The sequence below is a fragment of the Baudoinia panamericana genome (genome assembly GCF_000338955.1).
Source record: "Baudoinia panamericana UAMH 10762 unplaced genomic scaffold BAUCOscaffold_12, whole genome shotgun sequence".
Lineage (NCBI taxonomy): Eukaryota > Fungi > Ascomycota > Dothideomycetes > Mycosphaerellales > Teratosphaeriaceae > Baudoinia > Baudoinia panamericana.
In genome coordinates, this window is record NW_006911268.1 from 218,215 (window position 1) to 241,037 (window position 22,823).

General features: G+C 55.2%; 12 protein-coding genes and 1 non-coding gene across 13 annotated transcripts; 9 read left to right on the forward strand and 4 right to left on the reverse strand.

Annotated features, from left to right (window-relative positions):
- Positions 1-336: 336 nt before the first annotated feature.
- Positions 337-818, reverse strand: BAUCODRAFT_37563 (uncharacterized protein). Its single transcript, XM_007681595.1, has 4 exons — positions 781-818; positions 514-721; positions 411-460; positions 337-355 (listed from the first exon to the last, which is right to left on the reverse strand). The coding sequence occupies exons 2-4, from the start codon at positions 649-651 to the stop codon at positions 349-351; spliced, it is 195 nt and encodes a 64-aa protein (XP_007679785.1). The 5' UTR covers positions 652-721; positions 781-818; the 3' UTR covers positions 337-348.
- A 219-nt stretch (positions 819-1,037) lies between these two features.
- BAUCODRAFT_t31 lies at positions 1,038-1,190 on the forward strand. Its single transcript has one exon. It is a non-coding gene; the product is annotated as a tRNA-Ser (tRNA).
- A 486-nt stretch (positions 1,191-1,676) lies between these two features.
- Positions 1,677-2,622, forward strand: BAUCODRAFT_27016 (uncharacterized protein; the record flags this gene model as incomplete). The annotated part of the gene is made up of 3 exons (XM_007681551.1): positions 1,677-1,937; positions 2,109-2,262; positions 2,303-2,622. 3 exons carry the CDS (start codon positions 1,677-1,679, stop codon positions 2,620-2,622), a joined length of 735 nt encoding a protein of 244 aa, XP_007679741.1.
- A 59-nt stretch (positions 2,623-2,681) lies between these two features.
- Positions 2,682-3,131, reverse strand: BAUCODRAFT_257266 (uncharacterized protein). The gene has a single exon (XM_007681854.1). The coding sequence runs from the start codon at positions 3,011-3,013 to the stop codon at positions 2,741-2,743; it is 273 nt and encodes a 90-aa protein (XP_007680044.1). The 5' UTR covers positions 3,014-3,131; the 3' UTR covers positions 2,682-2,740.
- A 1,052-nt stretch (positions 3,132-4,183) lies between these two features.
- BAUCODRAFT_257425 (uncharacterized protein) lies at positions 4,184-5,210 on the forward strand. Its single transcript, XM_007681855.1, has 3 exons — positions 4,184-4,531; positions 4,582-4,939; positions 5,022-5,210. Exons 1-3 carry the CDS (start codon positions 4,337-4,339, stop codon positions 5,045-5,047), a joined length of 579 nt encoding a protein of 192 aa, XP_007680045.1. The 5' UTR covers positions 4,184-4,336; the 3' UTR covers positions 5,048-5,210.
- A 961-nt stretch (positions 5,211-6,171) lies between these two features.
- BAUCODRAFT_37566 (uncharacterized protein) lies at positions 6,172-6,573 on the forward strand. The gene has a single exon (XM_007681596.1). It carries the CDS (start codon positions 6,330-6,332, stop codon positions 6,540-6,542), a length of 213 nt encoding a protein of 70 aa, XP_007679786.1. The 5' UTR covers positions 6,172-6,329; the 3' UTR covers positions 6,543-6,573.
- A 285-nt stretch (positions 6,574-6,858) lies between these two features.
- On the reverse strand, positions 6,859-8,721 carry BAUCODRAFT_37567 (uncharacterized protein). Its single transcript, XM_007681597.1, has 2 exons — positions 8,286-8,721; positions 6,859-8,221 (listed from the first exon to the last, which is right to left on the reverse strand). The coding sequence occupies exons 1-2, from the start codon at positions 8,366-8,368 to the stop codon at positions 7,174-7,176; spliced, it is 1,131 nt and encodes a 376-aa protein (XP_007679787.1). The 5' UTR covers positions 8,369-8,721; the 3' UTR covers positions 6,859-7,173.
- A 315-nt stretch (positions 8,722-9,036) lies between these two features.
- Positions 9,037-10,293, forward strand: BAUCODRAFT_27019 (uncharacterized protein; the record flags this gene model as incomplete). Its single annotated transcript, XM_007681552.1, has 2 exons — positions 9,037-9,256; positions 9,326-10,293. 2 exons carry the CDS (start codon positions 9,037-9,039, stop codon positions 10,291-10,293), a joined length of 1,188 nt encoding a protein of 395 aa, XP_007679742.1.
- Positions 10,294-10,381: 88 nt separating this feature from the next.
- On the reverse strand, positions 10,382-11,400 carry BAUCODRAFT_257302 (glycosyltransferase family 2 protein). The gene has a single exon (XM_007681856.1). It carries the CDS (start codon positions 11,235-11,237, stop codon positions 10,470-10,472), a length of 768 nt encoding a protein of 255 aa, XP_007680046.1. The 5' UTR covers positions 11,238-11,400; the 3' UTR covers positions 10,382-10,469.
- Positions 11,401-11,563: 163 nt separating this feature from the next.
- BAUCODRAFT_76639 (uncharacterized protein) lies at positions 11,564-12,497 on the forward strand (the record flags this gene model as incomplete). Its single annotated transcript, XM_007681726.1, has 2 exons — positions 11,564-11,824; positions 11,880-12,497. The coding sequence occupies 2 exons, from the start codon at positions 11,564-11,566 to the stop codon at positions 12,495-12,497; spliced, it is 879 nt and encodes a 292-aa protein (XP_007679916.1).
- Positions 12,498-13,735: 1,238 nt separating this feature from the next.
- Positions 13,736-16,271, forward strand: BAUCODRAFT_257323 (uncharacterized protein). Its single transcript, XM_007681857.1, has 8 exons — positions 13,736-13,998; positions 14,062-14,139; positions 14,199-14,615; positions 14,673-14,743; positions 14,792-14,863; positions 14,930-15,192; positions 15,251-15,616; positions 15,673-16,271. Exons 1-8 carry the CDS (start codon positions 13,873-13,875, stop codon positions 15,885-15,887), a joined length of 1,608 nt encoding a protein of 535 aa, XP_007680047.1. The 5' UTR covers positions 13,736-13,872; the 3' UTR covers positions 15,888-16,271.
- Positions 16,272-18,116: 1,845 nt separating this feature from the next.
- BAUCODRAFT_95843 (uncharacterized protein) lies at positions 18,117-20,097 on the forward strand (the record flags this gene model as incomplete). The annotated part of the gene is made up of 3 exons (XM_007681858.1): positions 18,117-18,185; positions 18,405-19,798; positions 19,850-20,097. 3 exons carry the CDS (start codon positions 18,117-18,119, stop codon positions 19,899-19,901), a joined length of 1,515 nt encoding a protein of 504 aa, XP_007680048.1. The 3' UTR covers positions 19,902-20,097.
- A 153-nt stretch (positions 20,098-20,250) lies between these two features.
- BAUCODRAFT_77281 (uncharacterized protein) lies at positions 20,251-22,816 on the forward strand (the record flags this gene model as incomplete). The annotated part of the gene is made up of 3 exons (XM_007681768.1): positions 20,251-20,507; positions 20,605-20,918; positions 21,222-22,816. The coding sequence occupies 3 exons, from the start codon at positions 20,251-20,253 to the stop codon at positions 22,814-22,816; spliced, it is 2,166 nt and encodes a 721-aa protein (XP_007679958.1).
- Between the last annotated feature and the right edge of the window lie 7 nt (positions 22,817-22,823).

Below are 22,823 nucleotides of genomic sequence, written 5' to 3' on the forward strand. Positions count from 1 at the left end.
AGGCTTATTGAGATTAGCGAGGCGGTTAGGAGTAGAACTGATATTAATGTCGAAGCTGGTCGCCAGCTAATACTGCTTAACAGATGCTGTGGTTGTTGCCTGCTCTGCCAGCACTTCTTTGGCGGCTGTTGTCCCCAGGGCACCCATAGTCCTTCGGGTTCGGGCACGATGTGCTTCAAGAGACCTTATACCGTCAACCATAGCCCGGCCTCCCTGCTGCATTTGAGGTGCTCCCGAGCTACACTTTCTACACCACTACGCCTTGCTATGCTGTCCACAACTATCTTACAGGCCCGCCGGCTTCGTACCGCGAGCAAATGTACATCTCCTTGCCGTCAAGTGCTCGGTTTAGAGGCTGCGCATGCAATTAGCTCCTGCATCGTTATCACACCAACACGACAGGAGCTTACGGAGGTAGGAGAATCTCGCTCCAGCTGCTATGTAGGAACGCAACGCCGGCCTAGGTCTTCTATCAGTACAACGTTTGTTCCGCAGCATGCTGAGAATGCATACAGCAAAGAAAGTCACCGCCGTGACCACGCTTCGGTTCTCGGGGCTGGTAAGCTCGTTGAAGATCTGGCTGGCGTAATTGCCACGTTGTTGTGCAGGTCGTCCGACGGCAGTGCCGCGGATTGCGGCTTTGGGTGGCATTATGGGTGTGGATGTTAAGAAGATGTATGATTGAGCGGGCTACGGTACTCGGAATATCTGTGGTGAAGCTTTCGAGGAAGTGGTTAGCGAGTCCCGGGGGTTTTGCTACTGGCAGTTCTGCAAATACGTCTCGAGTCGTTACGGCGATAGTTGTACTCCTGTGCGTCTTATGGTATGAAACATCTATGCACAATTTTCGTCCACCATGGAATGAAAAGTCCTATATATATCTGTATGGGAGTAAGCATTGTGCTGGCAAGCTGATACGCAGGATTGATTCCCACACAATGATCGGCTCGACTACGGCACGATATTTTTATTGTACATATTTTATATCGTAGCTTAAACTATTCAAACCGCTCATTGTTGAGCGGCGAGATTTGCACGCCCGCTTGGCTTAGTGGTACAGCGGTTTGTCATCACTCACTTTGATGGCGTGAAGGTGTTATTAATCAATTTCTAGTGTCACTCGTAAACGATGCGATCTAGCGTTATCGTTGGATATGACAAGATCCTCGGTTCGATTCCGAGAGTGGGCACAGCATTGATAAGTAGAAGAGTCCGGGCGACAATGTGTTCTTTTGCTAGAACGGTGGAGGTCCAACAAGGCAGCCCCATATGACCTTTTGGACTGAATAACGAGCCGGAAGAGTGGAAGCAAGCAGAACATGCCTGGTCTAACCAAAACCTCATCGCTATACTAGCGAAACGAACCTTACCGGTTCCTCTTCCCTTCTTAGAAGAGGTGGAATATAGCACGGGACCGTATTGGGTACTACATATCGACAATTTTCAAAGGCATATTGAAGTCGTGATAGCACATATCAAGCCAACGAAGTCGTCCGATGACTGCATGTACCCAGTGTTATGTGGATGCCAACATGACTGCCAATGATTCCCTGCTGTGTTGAAAGACTGCTTGTCGGGTTATACATACATTGCTCATGTCAAGCCTATGTATAAGTGGCGACTACAACAACGACGTGATCGAATGCTGAAAAGCGAGCCTATATCAGACATGGAGAATGAGGGCCGTTGGGACGCCATTGCTTGCGCTATGGGACCGGAAGCACCGATCAAGCAACGGACTCGAGACATGCGATGTATCTGAGACTTGCTGGCAAGCTCGCCTCACCCGGTCTGACAGAGTAGCGGGTTTCAAGGATTACACGGAGGCGCTTGCCTTGTTGCTGTTATGCAACCCGACCTTTCAGCAACAGACCAAGCCACACGAGCCTCCGGGCGGTTTATCTATCGGAGAAAGCTGTTGCGTCTATTCCGAAAAGGTGGGCGATGAGACAGCGACAGTGGCTTTCGGACTGCACGGTCACATAGGGCAGACTCTAAACGACAATGAACGGCCAAGATCATTGTCATCTTTCTTTATCAACTCTGTTAATACTGATTGTGCTCCGCGCTCCTCTTAGTCGGCAGGGGTGATTCTGCTGCCTTGTCAGTCGCACAATATCCCCTTCGTTGATTGGGAATATGCTCCGGTGTTCTTAGTCTATAGGTCGCAAGCGATTGCATCTCAAGATAAGGATAAAGAGCAAGCAAACGTGCTGCATCACGACCCTTTGAGCAAGTGTGTCTACATCCGCCGTGTTTGTCGTAAGTCAGCACGATTGATAGCGTTCGATCTGTCCGTTAGCGGAGCAAGTCATGGTGAACTATCGGAACAAGAGCGCCGCATATCTTGCGTTCCTCGCACGCAGCAGAAGCATTCCTCCAGGATGCGATACTGGAGCTGTCACCGACGCGCCGTCCCAAGAGGACCATGTGCACGCACTTTGTGAAGCCGACAAGCCATGGAGAGAGGCCAGTTATGCTTTATGGACCTTCATCCTAAGCTACGCAACCGGATATACAAAGTCACCAGCCGGCGAGATCTGCTCCCCTCAGGTTCTGGCGACGAGCCAGCAGGTCTTCACAGAGGCCAGAGACACACTGTACGGTAGGAATGTGGTCTAATTCGGGCATTGGGTGCTCGCATCCAGGTATTGGGAAACAAGTGTGGCGACTACTGACCAACTCTGGCGCAAAGAGCCAACTTGCTCGCGGTGCAGTGGCCAGGCTTCCTTGCGAAGTGTCAGCACATGGGAGTCATTCGTGAAATTGGCACCCGTTTCTCATGTTCACGGTGCTTGCCCCGGAAGAGCTTTCGCAAAGTTGAACCACAGCCCGTTCCAATTGTGCTTTTCGCCACAACGACCATGCGGTGAGTACTTTGGAGGTTCAGTGGGTTGGTAACACATTGGCAAGCCACCTGGCCCTGCTGCGAAGGAATCCGGTACTCAATCCTCTGCAGCTTTTTGGCACGCTGCGCAGCCTCACCATTCACACCATCAATGGCAGTCAACATGTTGAGAACGCCGCCTGGCCGAGCTTCATTGTACTGACCAGTAACTTAACCCCAGATACTGCTGTGATTTAAGAAGCCCAGGCCTACGTTATACCCGAGACCGAGCTCCGGAGCTAGCGCAAGAGGGTGCCTGAAGCGAAGAACAGCCACGCACCGGGAGAGGAAGACTGGAGAGAGAGAGCGAAAATACCAGGTTAGGCCGGAAACTGAGGAAGTCCAAGCTGATGCAATGCTGTCACCAGAGTACGGGTTTTGCAACGGTTGACTGGAAGATCCGTCTCGCCCAGCATGCCGCGATGTCGCAGGCTCTGCTGGACAGGCTTGATTTGGAAGAGCTGTCAGACGACTGTCGCGAGTATGAACCTACATTATCTGCGCCGCTGACTGAATCTCTCATGTTTTGAGCGCGACGCATAGGACAAAGTAGGGTTTCGCACATCAATTGGATCCTGCGATGTTTGGCGTCAATGTGCAAAGTCGTCTGGCTTTGTAAGTGCTCATGATAGGCATGCGGGCGCACGCGTTAGACGAGTAGCGCATGTATTGTATTGCCGGTGGAAGTGTGGTGGGATTGCAGATGTAGCAATCTTTCCAGTGTCTCCGTGACACGGTTGATCTTGCCCTGACTCTAGACTGCTTTGACCGCACGTCCTTCACACTTTCAAGCCCGGTCAGGTCAGCAGTATAGTGTCTCCAAGCTACCTTGTCCATGGTGCTGTATTAGGGTCCACCCTGTGTTCTTCTCCCGCTATCGAGGTAGCGGTGTTGTGAGATCGGCGTCTTTCCGGCGTAAGGTTCGATGAAAGTCTTGGACGTTCCTCTTCTGGTTAGACTGTCCGTTATCAACCCCTATAGTGAAACGCATCTGCTACATCAACGCCTCCACTTGGTCCCTCACCCACAGACAAATCGAAATCACCAGGAGCGAGGCCCACACACTCCGTGACTCCGCAGCGGCAAGTTCTCCTTGCCCAGACACCACTTGCTCGACCTCATTCGTGCGGCTCGCGGTGTGATCAGGATGCAGTATGCTTCAAGGCCGCAACCCGCAACAGTTTGCGGGTCCCGGTCTCGAGGACGAACTGAATCGCGAAGGCGGTCTCCAAGACTCGAGCATGGTAGGGTAATGCTTCAGTATGGGCATATAGTAAATTCCAGCTCCCTCTTTCACCTCGATTCCTTCAGGCAACAGGCTTCAGCTACACAGCTACCACACTCTTTCGGCTCTGAGAGCATCACTTTCCTTAAACCAGTCATTCTTTACAGTGAGCTCAGGCCGGTCTTCACATTCATTACGTTCATTTGCAAGAAAGACAGTTCATCATGAAGTTCGCGATCAGTGCCCTCGCGGCCATGCTCACGCTCGTCGCAGCGCAGACGTCGGAGTTTTGCGAAGTCGTCATCACCAGGACCGTATACTCAACTGCGACCACGACACTGTCGGTAGCTCCGATTTACCAGAACGATGTTCCGACTTCTACGAGTACTGTGGAGGTTACCAGCTCCGTGCTAGTCACGGTATGTTGAATCCCGTTCAATGCATAATAAGACGTCGCTAACAAGATTAGGTCACGGCTGCTCCCCTTCCCAGCGACATTTCGGTCGTCACAGAAACGATCACGCAAACGAGGACCGAGACGAAGACCGAGACGAAGACTGAGACGGTAACGTCCACCGTCACCTTGCGCAGCGGCGATGCCACCTCTGCGGCCGACCCGACTGCTACGGGATCCCAGACCGTGACATCTAGCTTGCCTTTCTTCCCGATCTCAAACGTCACTTCGTTTGCTGCCGCCACAGCAACGGGCGTGTCTGGCGCACCAACCGGCTACGTGTCAGCAAATAGCACTTCAAACGGTACTTCAGCAGCTGCCGCGGCCGCGACGGGCGTGTCTGGCTCGCCGACCGGCTACTTCTACGCAAACAGCACTTCAAACGTCACTCTGGCTACTACCGCCGCGGCGACGGGAGTGTCTGCCTTGCCTACTGGCTACGTCTCGCCAAACAGCACGTCAAATAGCACGGCAAACTTGACTTCCGTCGCTGCAGCCGCGGTCACAGGCGTTTCTGGCCTACCGACCGGATATGGCTCGCCGAACAGTACTGTCACCGTCCTAGCCACCGCAAGCGGCAGCCCCAGCTCAGTGTCGAACGTTTCCGTCTCTGCAGCAAGCGCCAGTGTTGGCACTGGCTTCTCTGGAGCTCCAAGCGCCACAGGCGATCCTTTCTTCCCTAACAGCACATCAACGGGAAACTTTACAGTAGCGCCGGTCGCAACAGGTAGCCTAACGACCGCCTCAGGCCCTATCAACTCTACCGTGACGGCTTCAGCGAACGATACCGCTGTCCCATCTGTGTCGATGACGAGTGCGACGATCACCGCGACGGTCGTTGTCCAGGCTATCAACGGTACCAACAGCACCGATGTGTTTGCTGTGGGTCCGACAGCGACCGGTGCACCAATTTCTTCCAACACCTTCGTGGTAAACGCTACCCAGGCCTCCAACAGCACGCTGGTAAGTCAACAGCTAGGTTAAGAGGCAAGCGCTTCGGTGGAATCTGACCAATGTCAATAGCCCGCCGCAACCGGCACAACTGCTCTCCACTCAACAATCTACATCACCATCACCGAGACGCTCTCGTCAACCATCTTCCCCGCCTCATCCGCCACACCAAGCCCGCTAAACAGCACCCTCGTCGCTGCCGCCACCGCAAACAACACCCTCGCCGACCCCACCGCAACCTTCAACACCACCACCACTACACCCACCGCCGCCGTCACCGCCCCGACCGTCTCCCTCGCCCCCGTCTACTCCTCCGCCCTCGCCAACCTGACCTCCGCCCTCGACGTGCCAACCTCAGCTCTCACTTCAGTCATCCCCTCCGCCTCCATAAACCCACTCATCAGCTCCCTCATCGCAAACCTCACCTCAGCCCTCCCCACGGATGCTCAGCCGACTGGTGCAGCGCCCACTGCGATCCCCTCCGTGTTGGCCAACGGCACCAGCGTGGCGAGTCCGTCGGACTCGGGTTCGGGGGTGAGTGGTGAATATCGCGGGGGATGGACGTTGAAGGAGATCTTGGATTGGATCGCTTACTTGATCGCTACTACGTTTGAGGATGTCAAGAATGAGGAGGCGGCGGGCGGGAGTGGGAGTGTGAAGAGGAGTCACGCCCGGGATGTCGTGCACTTCTAACCACCTCCTACAGACGCGGGCGGCAGGGGGAGGCAAGGACGGACTTGGGCTTTGACCTGGGTCTTTGAGCTGCGGCTGGTTCGCGGCTTTTCCGAAGTAACGACGAACGAGGAGGACGAATGACTTCCCAGGGCCCCCCAAGTAAGAATGTACATTGGCTCACGACGAAGCCTGCGGGAGCGTCAGGAAATATTCCAGCTGTACGAAGATCATGGCTTTATGTGTACGCGATAGAAGGAGGGTTCGGATATATAGAGCAGAACAAACATAACACGTCTGCATTTTTAAAGCTCTCGACACTTGATCGTCACTGTCAGTGGAACTTGATCTAAAACCTGAACCTAAACTTGAATCCGACCAGGACGAACGTTCCCCATCCCCTCCTCCCACCTCATCAATTCCCAAAACGGGCCACCGAGCTGGAGCTGGCTGCACGAGAGATTCACTCGCTAACCCCGTACGTACCGTACCTTTGCGAACAAAGGTTCTTTCACGAAGGGGACAGTCCTCTCGTAAGTCCATTCCCCGCGTGGATATATAGTCGCGAGGGAAATACGCGGTCATATGCGGAGGAACAAAGCGTGACTTGAAGCCTGTTCATGTTCATGTTCGTGTCCATGTCGCGGGTTGCGCGTTTCCATGCCGCAGCGACGAACAGAAACAAATTTTTGCGCGCTTTACAAGAGGGTGTGTAAGCATGGAGGTGTGATGAGCCTGAGTGATCGAACCTGCGCTCGGAAGCTCTTCTATCCGTTCCTCAATGATGAGAGATGCATGTTACATAACGAGTAGAGTGTACGCATCCCCCGTTCCATACCGGGCGCATTCAAGTCACGCAAAAGCGCCAGGCGCAGAAAAGCCCACCAACGCCCACGCTTCATCACAAACACGCACGCACCCCATACAACACACAGCAAGAACATCCCCCATTTTAGCTCCATTCAGTCATTCAATCGAGCTTTCTCACGCATGCACAGCGACCAACTGCCCCCTCAAAAACTCCCTAAACCCCCCCTCCACACTGGCCGAAAAGCGGACATACTTAGCAATCGCCTCACTATTCGTCGTGGGGGGACAATGCTCCACAATGGCCTTGACCTCCAACTCCCTCAACCCGCGAAACTCGAACAGATACTGCATCCACCCGGCCTCCTCCCCACTATCCTTCATCGTGCGGAAATACTCCGCCGAATACTGTGGTACGCGATCCCAGCCATTCTCCCCTGGTCGACCGGCCACCACCCCCAATTCAAGTCGACGGAGGTGGATGCCTGAGGACTGCGCGGTCAGGTAGCGGAGAGCGTTAGACCACTCGCAGCGGTCGAATTCCTTTTCGTAAGCGAGCGCGCGTTTGACGAGGCGGATTGATTGGAGTCGGGAGCGGGCGAAGGGGGTGAGGTCGGAGAGGAATGGGACGATGGCTTCGACGTGGGTGTCGAAGTCGAAGGTGTAATGTGAGTACAGCAGGTCGGCGCATTCGGCGTGGATGCGTTGCGAGGTGCGCATGATGGCGAGTTGGTCTTCGATGCGGGGCGTGTTGACGCAGTGGTAGGTGGTGGATTTGCAGGCGGAGCGGAAGCGGTCGCAGCGCACGCTGTAGGATGTTCGTAAGGGGTGGGGCCGGTGGGAGGGGTAGCGGTGGGTGTAGCGGTCCGGGTCGAGGGTGCGGATGAGGAGGTGGGGGTGGGTGAGGTTGGCGGTGAGGGGGAGGTCGGTGCCGTGTTGTTTTTTGTCGTAGTCGAAGTAGTCTTGGGTGGAGGAGTGGACTTTTTCGTAGGAGGGGAGGAGGTCGGTTGCCTGGCGGGGGAGGAGGAGGAGGGAGTAGATTTGGAGGCGGAGTTCGGCGGGGAGGCGCAGGAAGGGGCTCGGTTCGCCGTGGTGTCGGGAGGGGGAGCGGGAGGGGGAGGGAGAGGGCATTCTGGGGAGGGCGTTGAGGCAGAGGAAGCGGTTCTCTTGGCGTTCGGTGTGCGCTGGGGGGTGGGAGTGCTGGTTGCAGGAGGTGTAGAGAGGTCTGAAGTACTTAGTTATTAGTGGGGTGGTCAAGCGCAGGGGATGGTGTGGGTGGGACGACGCGCCTCTTGAGACCGAGGGAGAGGTTGGTGACAATCTCACGATCGTTGCGGTCCGTCGACCTGACCGCTGCCGGAGGAACTGCCATCTTCGCTCTGACTACGATTATGGCGGGTGGGAACGCGACGTTGATGACAAGAGTGGATCGGCAGGGCAGACTAATCCCTACTGCCGAGGAAGGAAGGTGTAATGGTGAGACGACGATAAGAGATGACCGCGTGAGAGGGTGATCGCGTGTCGCGTAAGAGTCCGTTGCGACTGCCGTTCCCGGCTAAAGAAGGAAGCGATGGTCGCGACAAGGATCTATTGCGGGAAAGCGCGCTCGTGAGAGACAATGAACGATGAACGATGATGCACGACTGCCAATGGGTGATGAGTCAACTGGCGCGATAAATGGTTGAGGGTCGGGGGTTGAGGGGAGTGACACCGACGAGATACCGTGATGGTCGGTCGCATCGAGTAAGGTAAGGTACATGTAAGCTTATTTTATCTCAGTATAAACGCCAGCTATGACCGCATCACGGACCGTTGCCCGGAAGGCGCTGATTCGCCGATGCATCAACACATGCACCTTCTTCCACTCCATTCTCCAATAACCACGACAGCAGAGCCTCTTGCAGGTTCGGAGAGAAGGTCGTAGTGGACAAGTCTTCCTTACAGACGCCGAATTGGCTACACATAGCAAAGCCTAAGCGTAAGCGGATGCGCCGGATTCAATGTGAGCAAGCAGTCCCTCGCCACCATGAACACGCGATCATGTCCACCGTTATAGCGAATGGGAACGAGCATTATGGCGACGGTGATAGCGACGGTCGGCACGCAGGATCACGGGCTGTTGCCCAGGTAGACTCATTACCGTCCACACTGCAAAGTCTTACCCTGTCTCCCAATGGCCCAACCCAAGAATCCTTCACATCCTCTTGCCAAGTCATGGACCTCTTCACAACCGCTCGCGAACAAGGTCGACCACTACATGGTAGGCATCTACTTCCACCATCTCCTACCTTCTACCTCCCGCATTAACCCCATACTTCATCTCCCACAGTCTCCGCCCCCATGGTCCGCTACAGCAAACTCCCCTTCCGCCTCCTCCTCCACTCCTACAACGTAGACATAATCTACACCCCCATGATCCTCGCCCATGAATTCATCCGCAGCCCCATTGCACGGGACAGCGACTTCGCCACTTCGCCCCTCGAAAGGCAATCCACACGCATTTCCCACGGAAGCCAACAACAACACGCCCTCATCGCCCAATTCGCCAGCTCCGACCCCACCGAATTCGCGCGCGCCGCAGAACTCATCGCGCCCTGGGTCGACGGCGTAGACCTCAACTGCGGCTGCCCGCAATCCTGGGCCCTGAAGGAAGGAATCGGCTGCTCACTCATGTCCTCACCCACCCTCGTAGCCAACATGATCCGTGCCGCGCGCGCCCGACTCGGTCCAAGCAAAAGCGTGAGCGTCAAGATCCGAATCCACGCGGACTTATCGAAAACTGTTGCCTGGCTGGATGAAGTGGCGAAAGCGGAGCCGACGTTCATCACCATCCACGGTCGCACGCGAAGTCAACGGTCGTCTACGCCGCCGGATTACGGCGCTATACGCACTTTACGCGAACGTATCCCCGTTTCCATTCCGGTGGTCGTGAATGGGGACGCGTATACCCTTTCCGACGTCACGACCATCGCCGCAAAGACAGGCGCGGACGGCGTGATGGCTGCGCGGGGGATTCTAGAGAACCCAGCTATGTTTTCCCACTCGGGCGTTGGCGGGACCCCGGTGGAGTGCGTGCAGAGGTTTCTGGGATGGGCGGTGAGGTGTCCGATTCCGTTCCCGTTGGTGTTGCATCATGTGAGTGAGATGACGGGGCGGATGAAGGGCTTTGGGAAGCTGGAGAGGAGACGGTTGGGGGCGTGTAGGGATTTGATTGAGTTGGTTGATTTTGTGGATGCAAAATGGGGTGTGCAGCGGTACTGTTTCGAAGCGGATGCGGATGGAGTAGATGGCGGTTGACTATCTGTCGTGGTGCCACTGAATGAACCCCTGTCTGACGTCCAAAGCCTTCTTCAAGAGACCTTCGTCCTTCATGCGCCTATACCCACTTTCTCTACCCAGACGCCTCGCTATAACCCTCTCAAAGCCCACTACAAAACACTCCTCTCAGAGTTCACTCCACACATGATTACATCTTACACTTTATACCACAACCCAAACACCCCACGCAAATACTCCGCAATCTCCTCCCCGCCCAACTTACTCTCCCCAAACACGCGATCGACAAACGTAATCGGCACCTCCGCCACCCTGCACCCCATCGCCTTCGCCCGCACCATCAACTCCATCTGGAAAGAATACCCCTTACTCTCCGTCGCCCGAATCACCTTCTCCAGCACCTCCCGCTTATACAACCGAAAGCTCCCCGTCAAGTCACTCACCCCGGGCCGCAGCACCGTATCCGCGACCAAGTTCGCGCCGCGCGAGACGAGTTTCCGCTTCAAGTCCCAGCCGTAGACCCCGCCGGCCCCGGCGTAGCGCGTGCCGGTCACGATGTCGTAGTCCGCTTCCGCTTGCTTGCGGATCATGGTGGGCAGGAATTTGGGGTGGTGGGAGAAGTCGGCGTCCATGATGATGACGAAGTTGCCCGTGGCGAATTGCAGGCCGTGGACGTAGGCGGTGCCGAGGCCGAGTTTTCCGGCGCGGGGTTTGAGTTTGATGCGTTCGCCGGACGAGGATTTGGACTTTTGCGGGTTGTTGGTGGTGGTGGTGTTGTAGGCTTTGATGAGTTGGTTGGCGATGGTTTGGGTGCCGTCGGGGGAGGCGTCGTCGACGATGATGATTTCCCACTCGAGGTTGGCGGTGGTGAAGGTGGAGGCGAGGAGGTGCACTATGATGGGGAGGTTGCGCCGTTCGTTGTAGGTGGGGAGGAGGACGGTGTATTTCTTGTTTGAGGAGGCCATGGAGGGCGGTCGGGAAGGGAGCGAGAGGGATAGGAGGAGCGGTGGGAAGCAATGCAGGCGTGGCTCTTGACTGGGGACGGAGCTTGAGGGTAACGTGGAGGTGTATGCTTCCGGGTGCAGCTGTTCAATGCGATAATTGTGGCCTGAGGCATTCTCAGTACGCTTCTACCACCAAGCTTCAGTATCCTCCAGATAAGGTCGAGCATATATCTAACAGGCTTACGACGTGACCGGCCCGTACGTTTCATCACGCATGATTGAGAGGCTGTCAGGGCAACTACGCAGACGATTAACGATACGAGATTGACCTAACAAAATTTGACAGTATGGCTCGCAAGACCATTCGCGAAGCATCGCATTTGGTGCATTCTACTGTCTCTTCGCGCCAACTCGAGACATCAGCGTCGCAGCTGGATGGCATTCCGAGAGATCTCGAGGACTCTGTCCGATACCAAACGACGCGCATGATGCTCATTGCTGGTATTTTCCTACGCTTGCCTCAGGAGCTCATTGCGCAATCGGTAGTTGTATTGCAGCGATTCTGGACTGGCGCCGATGGAGGTAGTATGCTTGATTGTGACGCCGAGGTATGCGATCTGCTAGACTGTCGTATGTTGGTGTACAGTTCTGATCCCAGCTCAGGATGTAGCTGCAGCGACGGTGTACCTCGTCGCCAAACCATCTCGACACTCCATCAGCCCCAGACAGTTGCTTACGGTCTTCGCTTTCGTGCGCAGCCTTCGAGGGGAGTACGGTGCTTCTGCGTCAACAAATCCGAAGACATTACCGGACTGGCACTTGTCGGAAGGTTCGTACGAGCAACAGCGCGACTGTCTGTACGCCAACGAAGCAAAGGTTCTCCGCACGCTTGGCTTCAATATACATGTCGCGCTGCCGTACGCTCTGAGTATCAATTACCTCCAGGCTCTTGATGTGTTCAGGACTGCAGACGGCGCGCTTCTGGCAAAGCGAACATTCGCCCAATTGAACACCGCGCTGCTGAGTCCGCAATTGCTGTACCTTACCCATCAACCTTGTGCGCTTGCTACGGCGAGCATCTACCTGGCTGCACGAGAGATTGGCGTCAATCTACCCGAGATCGAATGGTGGGAGGTATTTGACGTCGGCCGTGAGGAGCTGGGCTTTCTCGTTGTGGCGCTGCGAAGCATGGATGGGTTTGTGCAGAGTGAGCAGTCCAAGTTGCGAGGCAGGGACGTACCGATGACCGTTCAAGCGCTACGTGCCGAAATCAGTCAATGACATTGAGACGATGCATCTGCGGCAAGCTCGATTTTGCGAGCATGTACGAGCCATCGCGGAGGTCAGCGTGCGCACGGTAGCTGCGTCAATAGCGAGTGCTTCCGGGGCTGCAAGATGGGAAGACTGTTTTGCGTTACGTACGCTCATACGACAGCGTCAAGCGAGCCTATTGCAAAATGATGAATGGCTGATACGCCATCAAAGATGATTTTGCGCTGGAGGAGAGTCTGGACTCCTACGCAGATCCACCGGACTCCCACGGTCCGGGGATCGTTCACCCAGAGTAGGTTGGACACGCATCACGCTGATTTACGCTACCAAAACGAGCGACAGACTATGCACGAGACATAGTGGATGCCGGTTCGCCAACATGTTCTCGCGACAACCGTCTCCCACAGACATGTGTTGGATCACAACCTCATGGAATCCGACGATTGACTGTACGTCCTGGTCAGCGCTATTAGTGTATGCGCGGTTCCGGCCCTCGGAGTATTAGGAGCCGTATGCATGTGCTAGACTGAGGAGGGGCAGTCATCTGCACTGTAAGTGCTCCTTCGCGGCGTTCGGCACCGCTGACCGCTCGTAACGCGGACAGGGCGCATACAACAATGGTCCATTGGACAGTAGTGGAGAGCTTAGACTCCAGCTGGAGATAGCACCTACAACCTACTCACCCGCTCTGGGATCATGCGTACGACCACAGATGCCACGAGCCCATGTCCTCGCGTTCCGCACATTGCCGTAACGATCTTCCGAAGACTATCCGCGGACGACCAGAAGTGGAGGAGACGCCTCTCGCTGATTGCGATACCGCGAAGTCAACCGGCCCCACAGACACCTCTCACACGACGAGACGACGGCGTGGTATTTAAGCTTCTCCCCGGATAAAACACGCGGGACTAGGAACGACCGGCCGGCCATCAACCAAGAGAGTTCTGACTCGTGGAAGAATGAGATCCAAGCTTTTCTGGCCATGTGATTTGAACAAAAACCCGCTGGAGTCGAGGTCGTTCCGGTGGACTGCCCCCACAAGTGCCCCAAGCGGGAGCACGAAGCACTCCAAGCCATTTTACAGTGCTTGTCCATGATTCGTCCAACATTCCGGCTAGGCTCACGTGGCGCACCTTTTGAAGCTTGGTTGCGGGGCGCAATGTGGTCGGGATGTGGGGGCCCAGCTTTACGATTGGACTGTGGGTGTTGCATCCACCGCGAGGATGGGGTCTCCGCTGCAATACCCTTTGATAAAGAGCTCGAGGCCTGACCTGCTTACGCTGATCTTGAGCGTCTCCCCTCTGCTATCGCGTCTCTCTTCCCTCCCTTCCTCCGTACAGTCAGTGAGCCATTCTTGTCTGAGTGAAGGGCAACGACAGCTATCATGGATCCACTTGACGACAAGAGCCGAGCGGCTCACGTCGAGATGGACGACTACACCATGGCCATGGACGAGAAGAAGGGTGTCGCCGATTACAAGGCGGATGCCATCGAAGCAGAAAATGCTGAGGTGCGCAATTGAAGGGCATGAGCTCGTTCGCTTTTTCAAGCATCGCTAACGGTTCCACTGTAGCACAACATGACCGTGATCGAGGCGGTGCGAGCTTACCCGATGGCCACCTTCTGGGCGTTTGTCATGTCTTCGACCATTGTAAGCTGCTATGGCTGTTGTTGCTCGTCAACGTACACGCGACTGATTCGTCCGGTCAGATCATGGAGTCATACTGTGTTTTCCTCATCGGCAACTTTCTCGGCCTCCCTGCCTTCACTACCCGTTTCGGCATTCCTGACCCTACCGCAACAACTTCCGGTGGCTACGTCGTCGCCTACAAGTGGCAATCGTCACTTCAAGTCTCAGGCCAGCTTGGTGCACTGGTCGGCGTGTTCCTTGCTGGCCCTTTGACCAGTGCAATCGGATACCGCTGGGCCACCATCCTTGGTCTTATGCTCCTCAACTGCTTCATCTTCGTCTTCTACTTCGCCGAGTCTATCGAGGTCATCTTCGCTGCGCAAATCCTCGAGGGCATTCCGTGGGGTATTTTCATCGCCAACGCACCTGCTTACTGCTCTGAGATTGTGCCCATCAAGCTACGAGCGCCGGCTACCCAGATGTTGCAAATGTTCTGGGTGCGTATCGCAAGTTCTTGACCGATCCTTGAAGATGTGGCTAACGGGCACTATTAGGCTATCGGGTCGATCATCGTTGGTGCCGTGACATACCGTTACAACACTCTGCTCACTCCTGATGCATACAAGTACGTACGATGTTTCAACCCGATGACCTCAGCTAATGAGCCAATTAGGATCCCAATCGCGCTTCAATGGATGTTCCCAACACCACTCATAATTCTCATGTTCCTTGCGCCAGAAAGCCCGTACGTGAATTGACTGCTACGACATCCACGTCAGTTGACACCCTGCTGACTCTCTCGTTCTGTCAGGTACTGGCTTGTACGGAAAGGAAAGCTCGAGCAGGCGGCAAAATCGGTTGCGCGTCTTGGACGCAAGACACAAGTTAATGCGAGCGAGACTGTGGCCATGATGCGGCGTGTCATCGAACTTGAGAAGACCGACAAATCGCCCAATCACCTCGAACTATTCAAGGGCACTGACCTTCGACGCACGCTTATTGTCTGTGGTGTCTACGCGGCGCAGAATCTCACTGGCAACTTGATCGCTAACCAGGCCGTGTACTTCTTCGAACGTACGTTGATACACAAATCTGTCTCTCGAGGCAATGCAGACGCTGACTTTGTCCGCAGAGGCTGGCATCTCAAACAACCTCGCATTCGCATTGGGGTTGATCACCTCCGCCCTCCAAATGATCTTCGTCATGCTCTCCTGGATCCTCACTACCGTCATGGGCCGACGCACCATCTACGTGTGGGGCTCGCTCATCAACACCTGCTTCCTGGTCGCTCTAGGCATCGCGGCTTCAGTCGGGAAGAGCACTTCAGCTTCGTTGGCGCAGGCGTCTCTAGGCCTGATCGTTTCCGTCGGCTTCACCCTCGGCCCTGCGCCCGCCTCATGGGTTATCATCGGAGAGACTTCAGCTATCCGTTTGAGGCCTTTGACAACCGGTATGGGTCGTGCGGCATACTACATCGTCGAGTTCCCTTGCATCTTCCGTAAGTCGTCCATCTATTGTTACTCCTGTTTCATGGCCAAGACTGACATTGATTAGTCGCCTCCTACATGCTCAACCCTCAAGGCGGCAATCTCGGTGGCAAGTGCGGCTACGTCTGGGGTGCTACAGGGTTCATCTGTTTCGTCCTGGCCTACCTTTACCTGCCAGAGATGAGGGGCCGGTCTTACCGCGAGATTGACATTCTTTTCAGACGTAAGGTTCCAGCTCGTAAGTGGACCAAGACGGAGGTTGATGTCAATGCGGACGAGTAAGCTGGCAAATGACCGTCGAACATGTTTCGGAGCGTGGTCATCGCTAGGGCGTGAAGAGAAAGCAAGTGGATATGAAAATGATCAGACTTTAACGAGGCTACCTCGGCCGCAATCACGTGCCACGACCCAACCACCAAATGGCTGAAGCAAAAGCAGCGCGTCTTGCAAACCTCACTTAGCCCAAAACTGCTCACCTTGGTCAAGGTCATGTTTGGTCTACTTCCGAGCTTTGATCAAACACTTTTGCCGTTGGCCTCACCGCCCGGCGTTTCGCAGCCTTCCTCTGGCTTGTCTTACCAACTTCACAACGACTGCACTGCCTGCAATAAGGTCTCTTTATACTGGCGAAAGCTCAGAATTGCGAGGCTCAGTCTTCATCTTGTTGTTTCCCAACTATCGACTTACAGTGGCGATTCATAATATAGGCAGTCATCAACACATCATTTTGTCCATGCCGCTGACTGGCGACCGTGAGGGAATTGTTCGGACGCTCCGCTAGTAAATTCCTCTATAATCAATTCCGACGACACAGATACCGAAGTCACGGGTACAGTCAGTATCCCAATCAATTGAAGTAGCCTGGAAGAGTCGCGGCTGGAGCGAGTGTAACCAGTCAAACGTGATCCTGAGAGGAGTTTCTACAGTCATACCCACGCACTGCTCACGTCAGGGTGATAGCGATATTGGGCTGGCGGGTGGTCTCGGGATCGCCAAGGTGTCGCGGCAAGACGACCATTTCCCAGGCGGATGGGAACTGGTGAGAGTGCATGATCATGGAATCGTCAGAGGCAGAAAGAGGGCGCCGCAATATCGCTAAGCGGTCTCAAGTTTCACATTGCGATCACAACGTGTCGGCTGCATGGTCCTCGCGTAGTCCGCAAACTACTGTCAACGTCGGAATCTCTTGGTATGAGCAGCAATTTGGGCTTATCTCGACGTTTGCGCTTACGCTTGCGCTTGAGCTACAAGACTTGGATGGACCGTGCTCACCGACTCTTCTGGCGACGCGATTTATTGCTAGACTCTTCCACGAACGAACCAGTTGTGATGCTCGATCTGGTCAAAGCGCGGTAGCACCATATCCACCTTCGTGTCTCACGCTCCATGAACTTGGAGAGGCGATCAACGTGCTCATAGTCGAGCCGTAGTAAATCCGCCAGCGAAGTCGAACCGTAGCATGTGTAGCACCACCTGTTTAACAAGAGCGACAGCCCAAGTGAATTTCATCAGCTACAGTAATGTACGCTGAGTCTGCGTGGCAATATGAATGGTTCCAACCCTCCGGTATCTGCGGTGCCTCGGCTCTGCATGTCACCAGCGGTTTCCGCCCCACCGACGTGCAGCTGAAGATGATCTAGCGGCACCTGGCGAACGGATCGCTGTGCATTGCATGCCATCTCATTTCGGTGTTGTCTCGGATTTGTCATGACGGCAAATATGGCAAGATGCTCACGAGTGTTACGCGGTGTTCTCGACAGCTGTCCATATCCATATTTACGAGGACGCAGAGCCTACATCTTAACAGCATACACATCTGAAGTCGCTTACGGAAAAGAAGGTGGCGGGTGTCGGCCGTCGGCCGTCGGCTGCGTGTGCCCTTGTCGATTTCCGGGGAAGTTTGAGCGCTACTGCACGCCGCTGAGCCGCACGGAGATGTCTCACAAACCTACCCGTCAATGCAGCGTCATACATCGGTCATCGACATCTCGCTTCCGTTTCACATCCTGCTTTGTGAATGCCAAGTTGCCCTTTACAGTGGCGAGCCTGGCGCAAGAGGCCGATAAAGTGATAGTGCCAGTCTACTCTTAGAGGGCACCGGGCTCAACGCCGTGCGACCAATGACATTCGGTTTGCTAGACCCGGTATCAGCGCCGCAATCGGCGTGCCTGTGTACGATAGCAAGACGAACGCGACGATGGCGCGCTTGACTACGTCCAAAGGAGGTTAACCACCAGCGAGCCGGCAGGAGTGCCGACAGTACGGATGTTTTTCGAGACAAAACGTGCGCGCCATTGCCACTTACGGTTACTAAGGTACCTTATGAAGTCACTGGAGCATCAGTCGGGTAGCTCCCGATCAATGACGACGGCCAGTGCGCACACCTGCAGAGCTTGACGAGACCGTTTCGTAATGCAAAAGGCCGCCTTGCATATAGTCTAAGCTCACGCTGTTCTCACAGTTGGTTTCCTTTTCTTCAAGCCCAACATCTGCTAGAGTACCGCCAGCAAGATGTACGGCAAGACTGTTCTTTCGACCGCGCTGCTCAGCGGCCTCGCTGCCGCTGCACCAGCCGCGCAAGTCAGTGAGTGGGCCGTCTACTCAATCTTCGCCGATGCCTGGTCGACCTTCTCGACGCACCCAACTGGGTTGGTAGGTCCTGGCGCAGCAGCAGCAGCAACTTCGGCTGCAAGCAGTGCCGCCGCTGCCGCTGCCTCCTCGAGCCGTGCCAGCTCTACCACTGTGACCAGTGGTGCCGCCGCTGCGGCCACGACTGCGCCTTCAGTGGCCGCCAACCAGAGTGGCAACGTCGCTGGTTACACCAACGCCGCAGCAACGTTCGCATCCTACACGCCGACGTCGTTGACGACCATCCCCACTGTGTTTGGTCCGGACTCGCAGATCTCTGCAATCCGCACCCCAGCCCCAAGCACTGGACTTTACTCTCCAGGCACTCTGCGGACCTCGCTTCCCACTGGCTCGACCTCGCACGGTCCCTTCAGTGGTTCGGCGACAACCACTGGCGCCGTGTCGAATACCCCAGCGAACCTGACTATCGCCACTCTGCCGCCAAACCCGACCGCCACCTACTACAACCCCAACGGCCTGTTGCAGAACCAAGAGCCGATCCCATACATGCCAAAGGGTGGTCTCGGTACCAATGGCACTCTCCCGCGCTACATGGTTGAGAGTGACTTCGACTACGAGTCGATTACCCTTGGTCTCTACCAGGAGTGGATCGAGCTTGATCTCTTCAACAACGCTATTGCCACTTTCAGCGCGGCTGACTGGGCCGCTGCCGGTGTTACGCCCGAGGAAGTCTCTCTCATTCAGTTCATGGGTCAGCAGGAGCAGGGCCACGCTACCCTCCTGTCCAACATGCTCGGCCAGTCTGCCCCGCCGCAGTGCACATACAACTATCCGTTCACCAACGTCCGTGAGTTCTTGGACTACAGCCAAATTCTCACTCGCTGGGGTGAGTCTGGTGTTTGGGGCTTCATCAACCACCTCGACTCCCGTGAGGTTGGCCAGCTTCTTTCTCAGTCGATCGCCACCGAGGCTCGCCAGGAATTGATTTTCCGTCAATTGATGGGTATGCACCCAATGCCAGTCTGGTTTGAGACCGGTATTCCTCAGTCGTGGGCCTGGACTTACCTCGCTCCTTACATCAGCTCTTGCCCGGCCAACACCACTCGTCTCGCTTGGCAGAACTTCCCGGCGCTTCACGTTGTGAACCAGCCCAATCCCAACCGCTTCTCGCCTAACGACACTGCCGCCTGGGAGCGTGTTGACAACCGCACTTCCAGCCCAGCCACTATCCCGCCTCAGAACCAGAGCTGCATTAACGTCAACGCAACCGGCTTCGGCTGTGGCCCGGCAATCGCGCACAACCGCTCCGAGCCGCTTTCTTTCCCGGGAAGGCAGGTCCTTTTCGAGTGGGATGCACCAGGTCAGCTTGTCGGCCCCAACAACAGCTACGTCACAGCCAAGGGTAGTGTTGCTGGCGCCCCAGCTTTCGTCGCTTGGGTCGCTCAGCTCAACTTGACCTACACGCCCCTCACTGTCACTGGCCCGAACACTGGTTACACCTACCAGCCCAACGGTACTGTTTACCAGGGCGGTGCACCGATCGTTAACGACACCATGTTCGTTGCCCTCACGGACACTGACTTGTTCTTGACGCCGTTCAACCTGTAAGTTTGCCCCTCTGTTGGTGTTGATGAATCTTACTGACTAGATATTAGAACCATGATCAACCCGCATGTCGTTGCTCTTGGTATCTACCAAGCCGGTTAAGTGTTGTGTACACCATTATCGGTGGATGAATTTGTATGTCGAGAGATATGTAACGATACCCACGGCCCAGCACGACGGGTTGTGGAAGAGAGATCACGAGCAGCGTAGCTCGCAGTGTCAAAGTAGTCACGATTAGAAATTAATATGACCATATAATGGAACATTAATCACCAAATTCAAATTTTACTCGTGCAATTATGTGAGAGTATAGAATGTAATATGATTAATTAAGAGTTGAAGTGGTCTAGATGGTTTGGTCAAAAATTGCTTGCCAGACGACACCTCAGCGCTAAACTCAAAATTCATTTATTGAAAGCTCGCTCCCTTCATTCGTACATTGTGTAGCTGAATGCCTAGACTACCTATTCTGAGACCCACCTGCACAGGCATCGTCACGAGACTCTGTTTGTCCCAGACTGTCATCCTGCCCAACCGACTATGCGCCATCAGAACGATGGCGGGTAGCGCAGCTGTACCATTATCAGCAACTCCAAAACCCGGCCAAACTGTAGAGCACGACGGGAAGACATATGACACTGTGAGAGAAGGTCTAGCCTACATCCTCATACCTCCGAATACTCGCACTTCTGTTGATCCACAGGCCAAGTCAAAAGCAGGTGAGCGTCCTCCATATCTCTCTGCCTCTTCCAGGCGCAGCAGCCAGTTCAACACGGCTGACGCGCGCAAAATGTGCAGACGGCAGCAGTAGTGAGCTACCGCAGAATGTTTTCTATAATCCCATACAGCAGTTCAACCGCGATCTGAGCGTGCTTGCGATCAAGGCTTTTGGGCAGGATTTTGTGGAGAGGAGTCGCGTGAAACATGAATCTAGGGGCGAGAAGCTTCTGGCGAAGAAGGAGAGGAAGAGGGTGAAGAAGGCTGGGGTGGAGAGGAGAGGAGAAGGTGATGAGCTGCGTACGGAAGAAGGTGCAGGTTTGGGGCAAGCGGAGGCGACTTTGCCGAACGTGCAGGCTGGAACCGGAGCTGTTATGGATGGCAAGGCCGATAACGAGGACGGTGGCGTATACCTAGATGGTAAGATAGTTAGAGGACTAAGTGCGGAGGGCGGCGATGTTGCAAACGGACAGAAGCGCAAGAGCGAGGTGCTTGATGCAGACGCTGAGGAAGATGGCACCTACGCGAAAGTCAGAAAGATCGACAGCGGGCCTACGAATGCCGCAGAAGAGGAGACCATATCTACTTCTGTCACTATTGGCGACCTCGCTGCCGACCATACTCAAGGTGGCTTACTGCAAAGTACAACCGCAAATGGTCGTCAAGATCCTGGCGCGTCTGCTGAACGAGAGCCCGGAAGGCGAGGCGCGGACAGTAGCAACTTGAATGATCATGCCGAACAGCAAACGACGACCAACACTGCTCCGGACAAGCATCGCAACGGGCAGCAACCGCGAAAGCCCAGGTTTCGCATTCTCGACGCACTGTCTGCTACCGGTCTCCGTGCGCTTCGCTATGCTTCCGAGATACCTTTCGCCACTGGCATTACTGCAAATGATATGGACCGCAATGCTGTAAAGAGCATCCGCACGAACGTTGAGCATAACAAGCTTACTGACACGATCACGGTGAACCTGGGTAACGCAATCGGCTATATGTATCAGGTAGCCTTCCCTTCTGCGAACAGCCATGGACCAAATCACGTCAACGGCAAGTACGATGTCATCGACCTTGATCCATACGGCACCGCAGCTCCATTCATCGACGCGGCGCTGCAGGCGCTCAATGACGGCGGCTTGCTTTGTGTTACATGCACGGACTCCGGCGTATTCGCTTCGTGCGGCTACTCAGAGAAGACATATTCGCTCTATGGAGGCATGCCGATCAAAGGTCCTCATTCGCATGAGGGTGGGCTTCGTCTGATTCTTCATTCAATTGCCTCCACTGCGGCAAAGTATGGCCTCGCGATCGAGCCGCTTCTGTCTCTCAGTATTGACTTCTACGTCCGCGTGTTTGTCAGGGTGGTCAAGTCAGCCGCGGATGTGAAGTTCCTCGCTGGTAAAACCATGCTTGTCTACGGCTGTGACTCCGGATGCGGATCATGGTGTGCGCAGATGCTTGGGCGCAACGTTCGACAAACCGGCAAGAACGACAAAAGGCAAGAGAACAACCCAACGTTCAACTTCAAGCACTCGATCGCGCAGGCCCCGAGTTCGGATCGCCTATGCGAACATTGTGGCAACAAGATGCACGTTGCCGGACCCATGTGGGCCGGCCCACTGCACAACGGTGCATTTGTGCAGACCGTGCTGAAGGATGCCAGAGCAGCAGACGAGGAAGTCTATAAGACCAAGCAGAGGCTGGAGGGTATGCTAGACACAACGCTCGAGGAGCTGGTGGTCTTTCCAGAAGCAGAAACGCTGTGGAAGACGACTGATACTGGAGAAGGCGCTCGGCTCCTTTCCAAAACGCCACCCGAGACAGTTGACACGCACCCCTTCTTCTTCATCCCCTCAAACCTGGCGAAAGTCATACATTGCATTGCGCCACCGGAGGCAGCTGTTAAGGGAGCGCTCCGGCATGCCGGCTACCGCGCGACAAGAAGCCATTGCAAGCCTGGCAGTATCAAGACTGACGCGCCATGGCCGGTCATCTGGGAGATCATGCGAGAATGGGTCCGACAGAAACATCCCATCAGGGAAGGGGCTCTGACTGAGACACAGGCTGGCTGGAGGATTATGCAGGCAGACAGGAAGTCAGCGCCGGAGGCGAACGGTGATGCGGAGGGAGATGGGGTGGTAGACGAGCACGCTAAGCAGTCGCAGCAGGATCCGAAACGCATGAAAGTGGTCTTTGACGAAGCGCTTGGCCGAGACAAGCCTGGCAAGAGGATGGTTCGCTATCAGCAGAACCCGCGCGAGAACTGGGGCCCTATGGCGAGAGCAAAGGGCAGCGGTTGAGCTTCGC

Excerpts from the sequence above, each read along its gene's own strand:
- BAUCODRAFT_37563 (XM_007681595.1), bottom strand. The coding sequence starts at position 651 with ATGCCACCCAAAGCCGCAATCCGCGGCACTGCCGTCGGACGACCTGCA. Across the intron at positions 461-513 it reads CGGCGGTGACTTTCTTTGCT|GCCGGCGTTGCGTTCCTACA; the intron begins GTATGCATTCTC and ends TAGAAGACCTAG.
- BAUCODRAFT_257266 (XM_007681854.1), bottom strand. The coding sequence starts at position 3,013 with ATGTTGACTGCCATTGATGGTGTGAATGGTGAGGCTGCGCAGCGTGCC.
- BAUCODRAFT_257425 (XM_007681855.1), top strand. The coding sequence starts at position 4,337 with ATGAAGTTCGCGATCAGTGCCCTCGCGGCCATGCTCACGCTCGTCGCA. Across the intron at positions 4,532-4,581 it reads CCAGCTCCGTGCTAGTCACG|GTCACGGCTGCTCCCCTTCC; the intron begins GTATGTTGAATC and ends TAACAAGATTAG. Across the intron at positions 4,940-5,021 it reads CGGCTACTTCTACGCAAACA|CACGTCAAATAGCACGGCAA; the intron begins GCACTTCAAACG and ends CTCGCCAAACAG.
- BAUCODRAFT_37566 (XM_007681596.1), top strand. The coding sequence starts at position 6,330 with ATGACTTCCCAGGGCCCCCCAAGTAAGAATGTACATTGGCTCACGACG.
- BAUCODRAFT_37567 (XM_007681597.1), bottom strand. The coding sequence starts at position 8,368 with ATGGCAGTTCCTCCGGCAGCGGTCAGGTCGACGGACCGCAACGATCGT. Across the intron at positions 8,222-8,285 it reads CTCTCCCTCGGTCTCAAGAG|ACCTCTCTACACCTCCTGCA; the intron begins GCGCGTCGTCCC and ends TAAGTACTTCAG.
- BAUCODRAFT_257302 (XM_007681856.1), bottom strand. The coding sequence starts at position 11,237 with ATGGCCTCCTCAAACAAGAAATACACCGTCCTCCTCCCCACCTACAAC.
- BAUCODRAFT_257323 (XM_007681857.1), top strand. The coding sequence starts at position 13,873 with ATGGATCCACTTGACGACAAGAGCCGAGCGGCTCACGTCGAGATGGAC. Across the intron at positions 14,140-14,198 it reads TTGTCATGTCTTCGACCATT|ATCATGGAGTCATACTGTGT; the intron begins GTAAGCTGCTAT and ends TCGTCCGGTCAG. Across the intron at positions 15,617-15,672 it reads CGAGTTCCCTTGCATCTTCC|TCGCCTCCTACATGCTCAAC; the intron begins GTAAGTCGTCCA and ends GACATTGATTAG.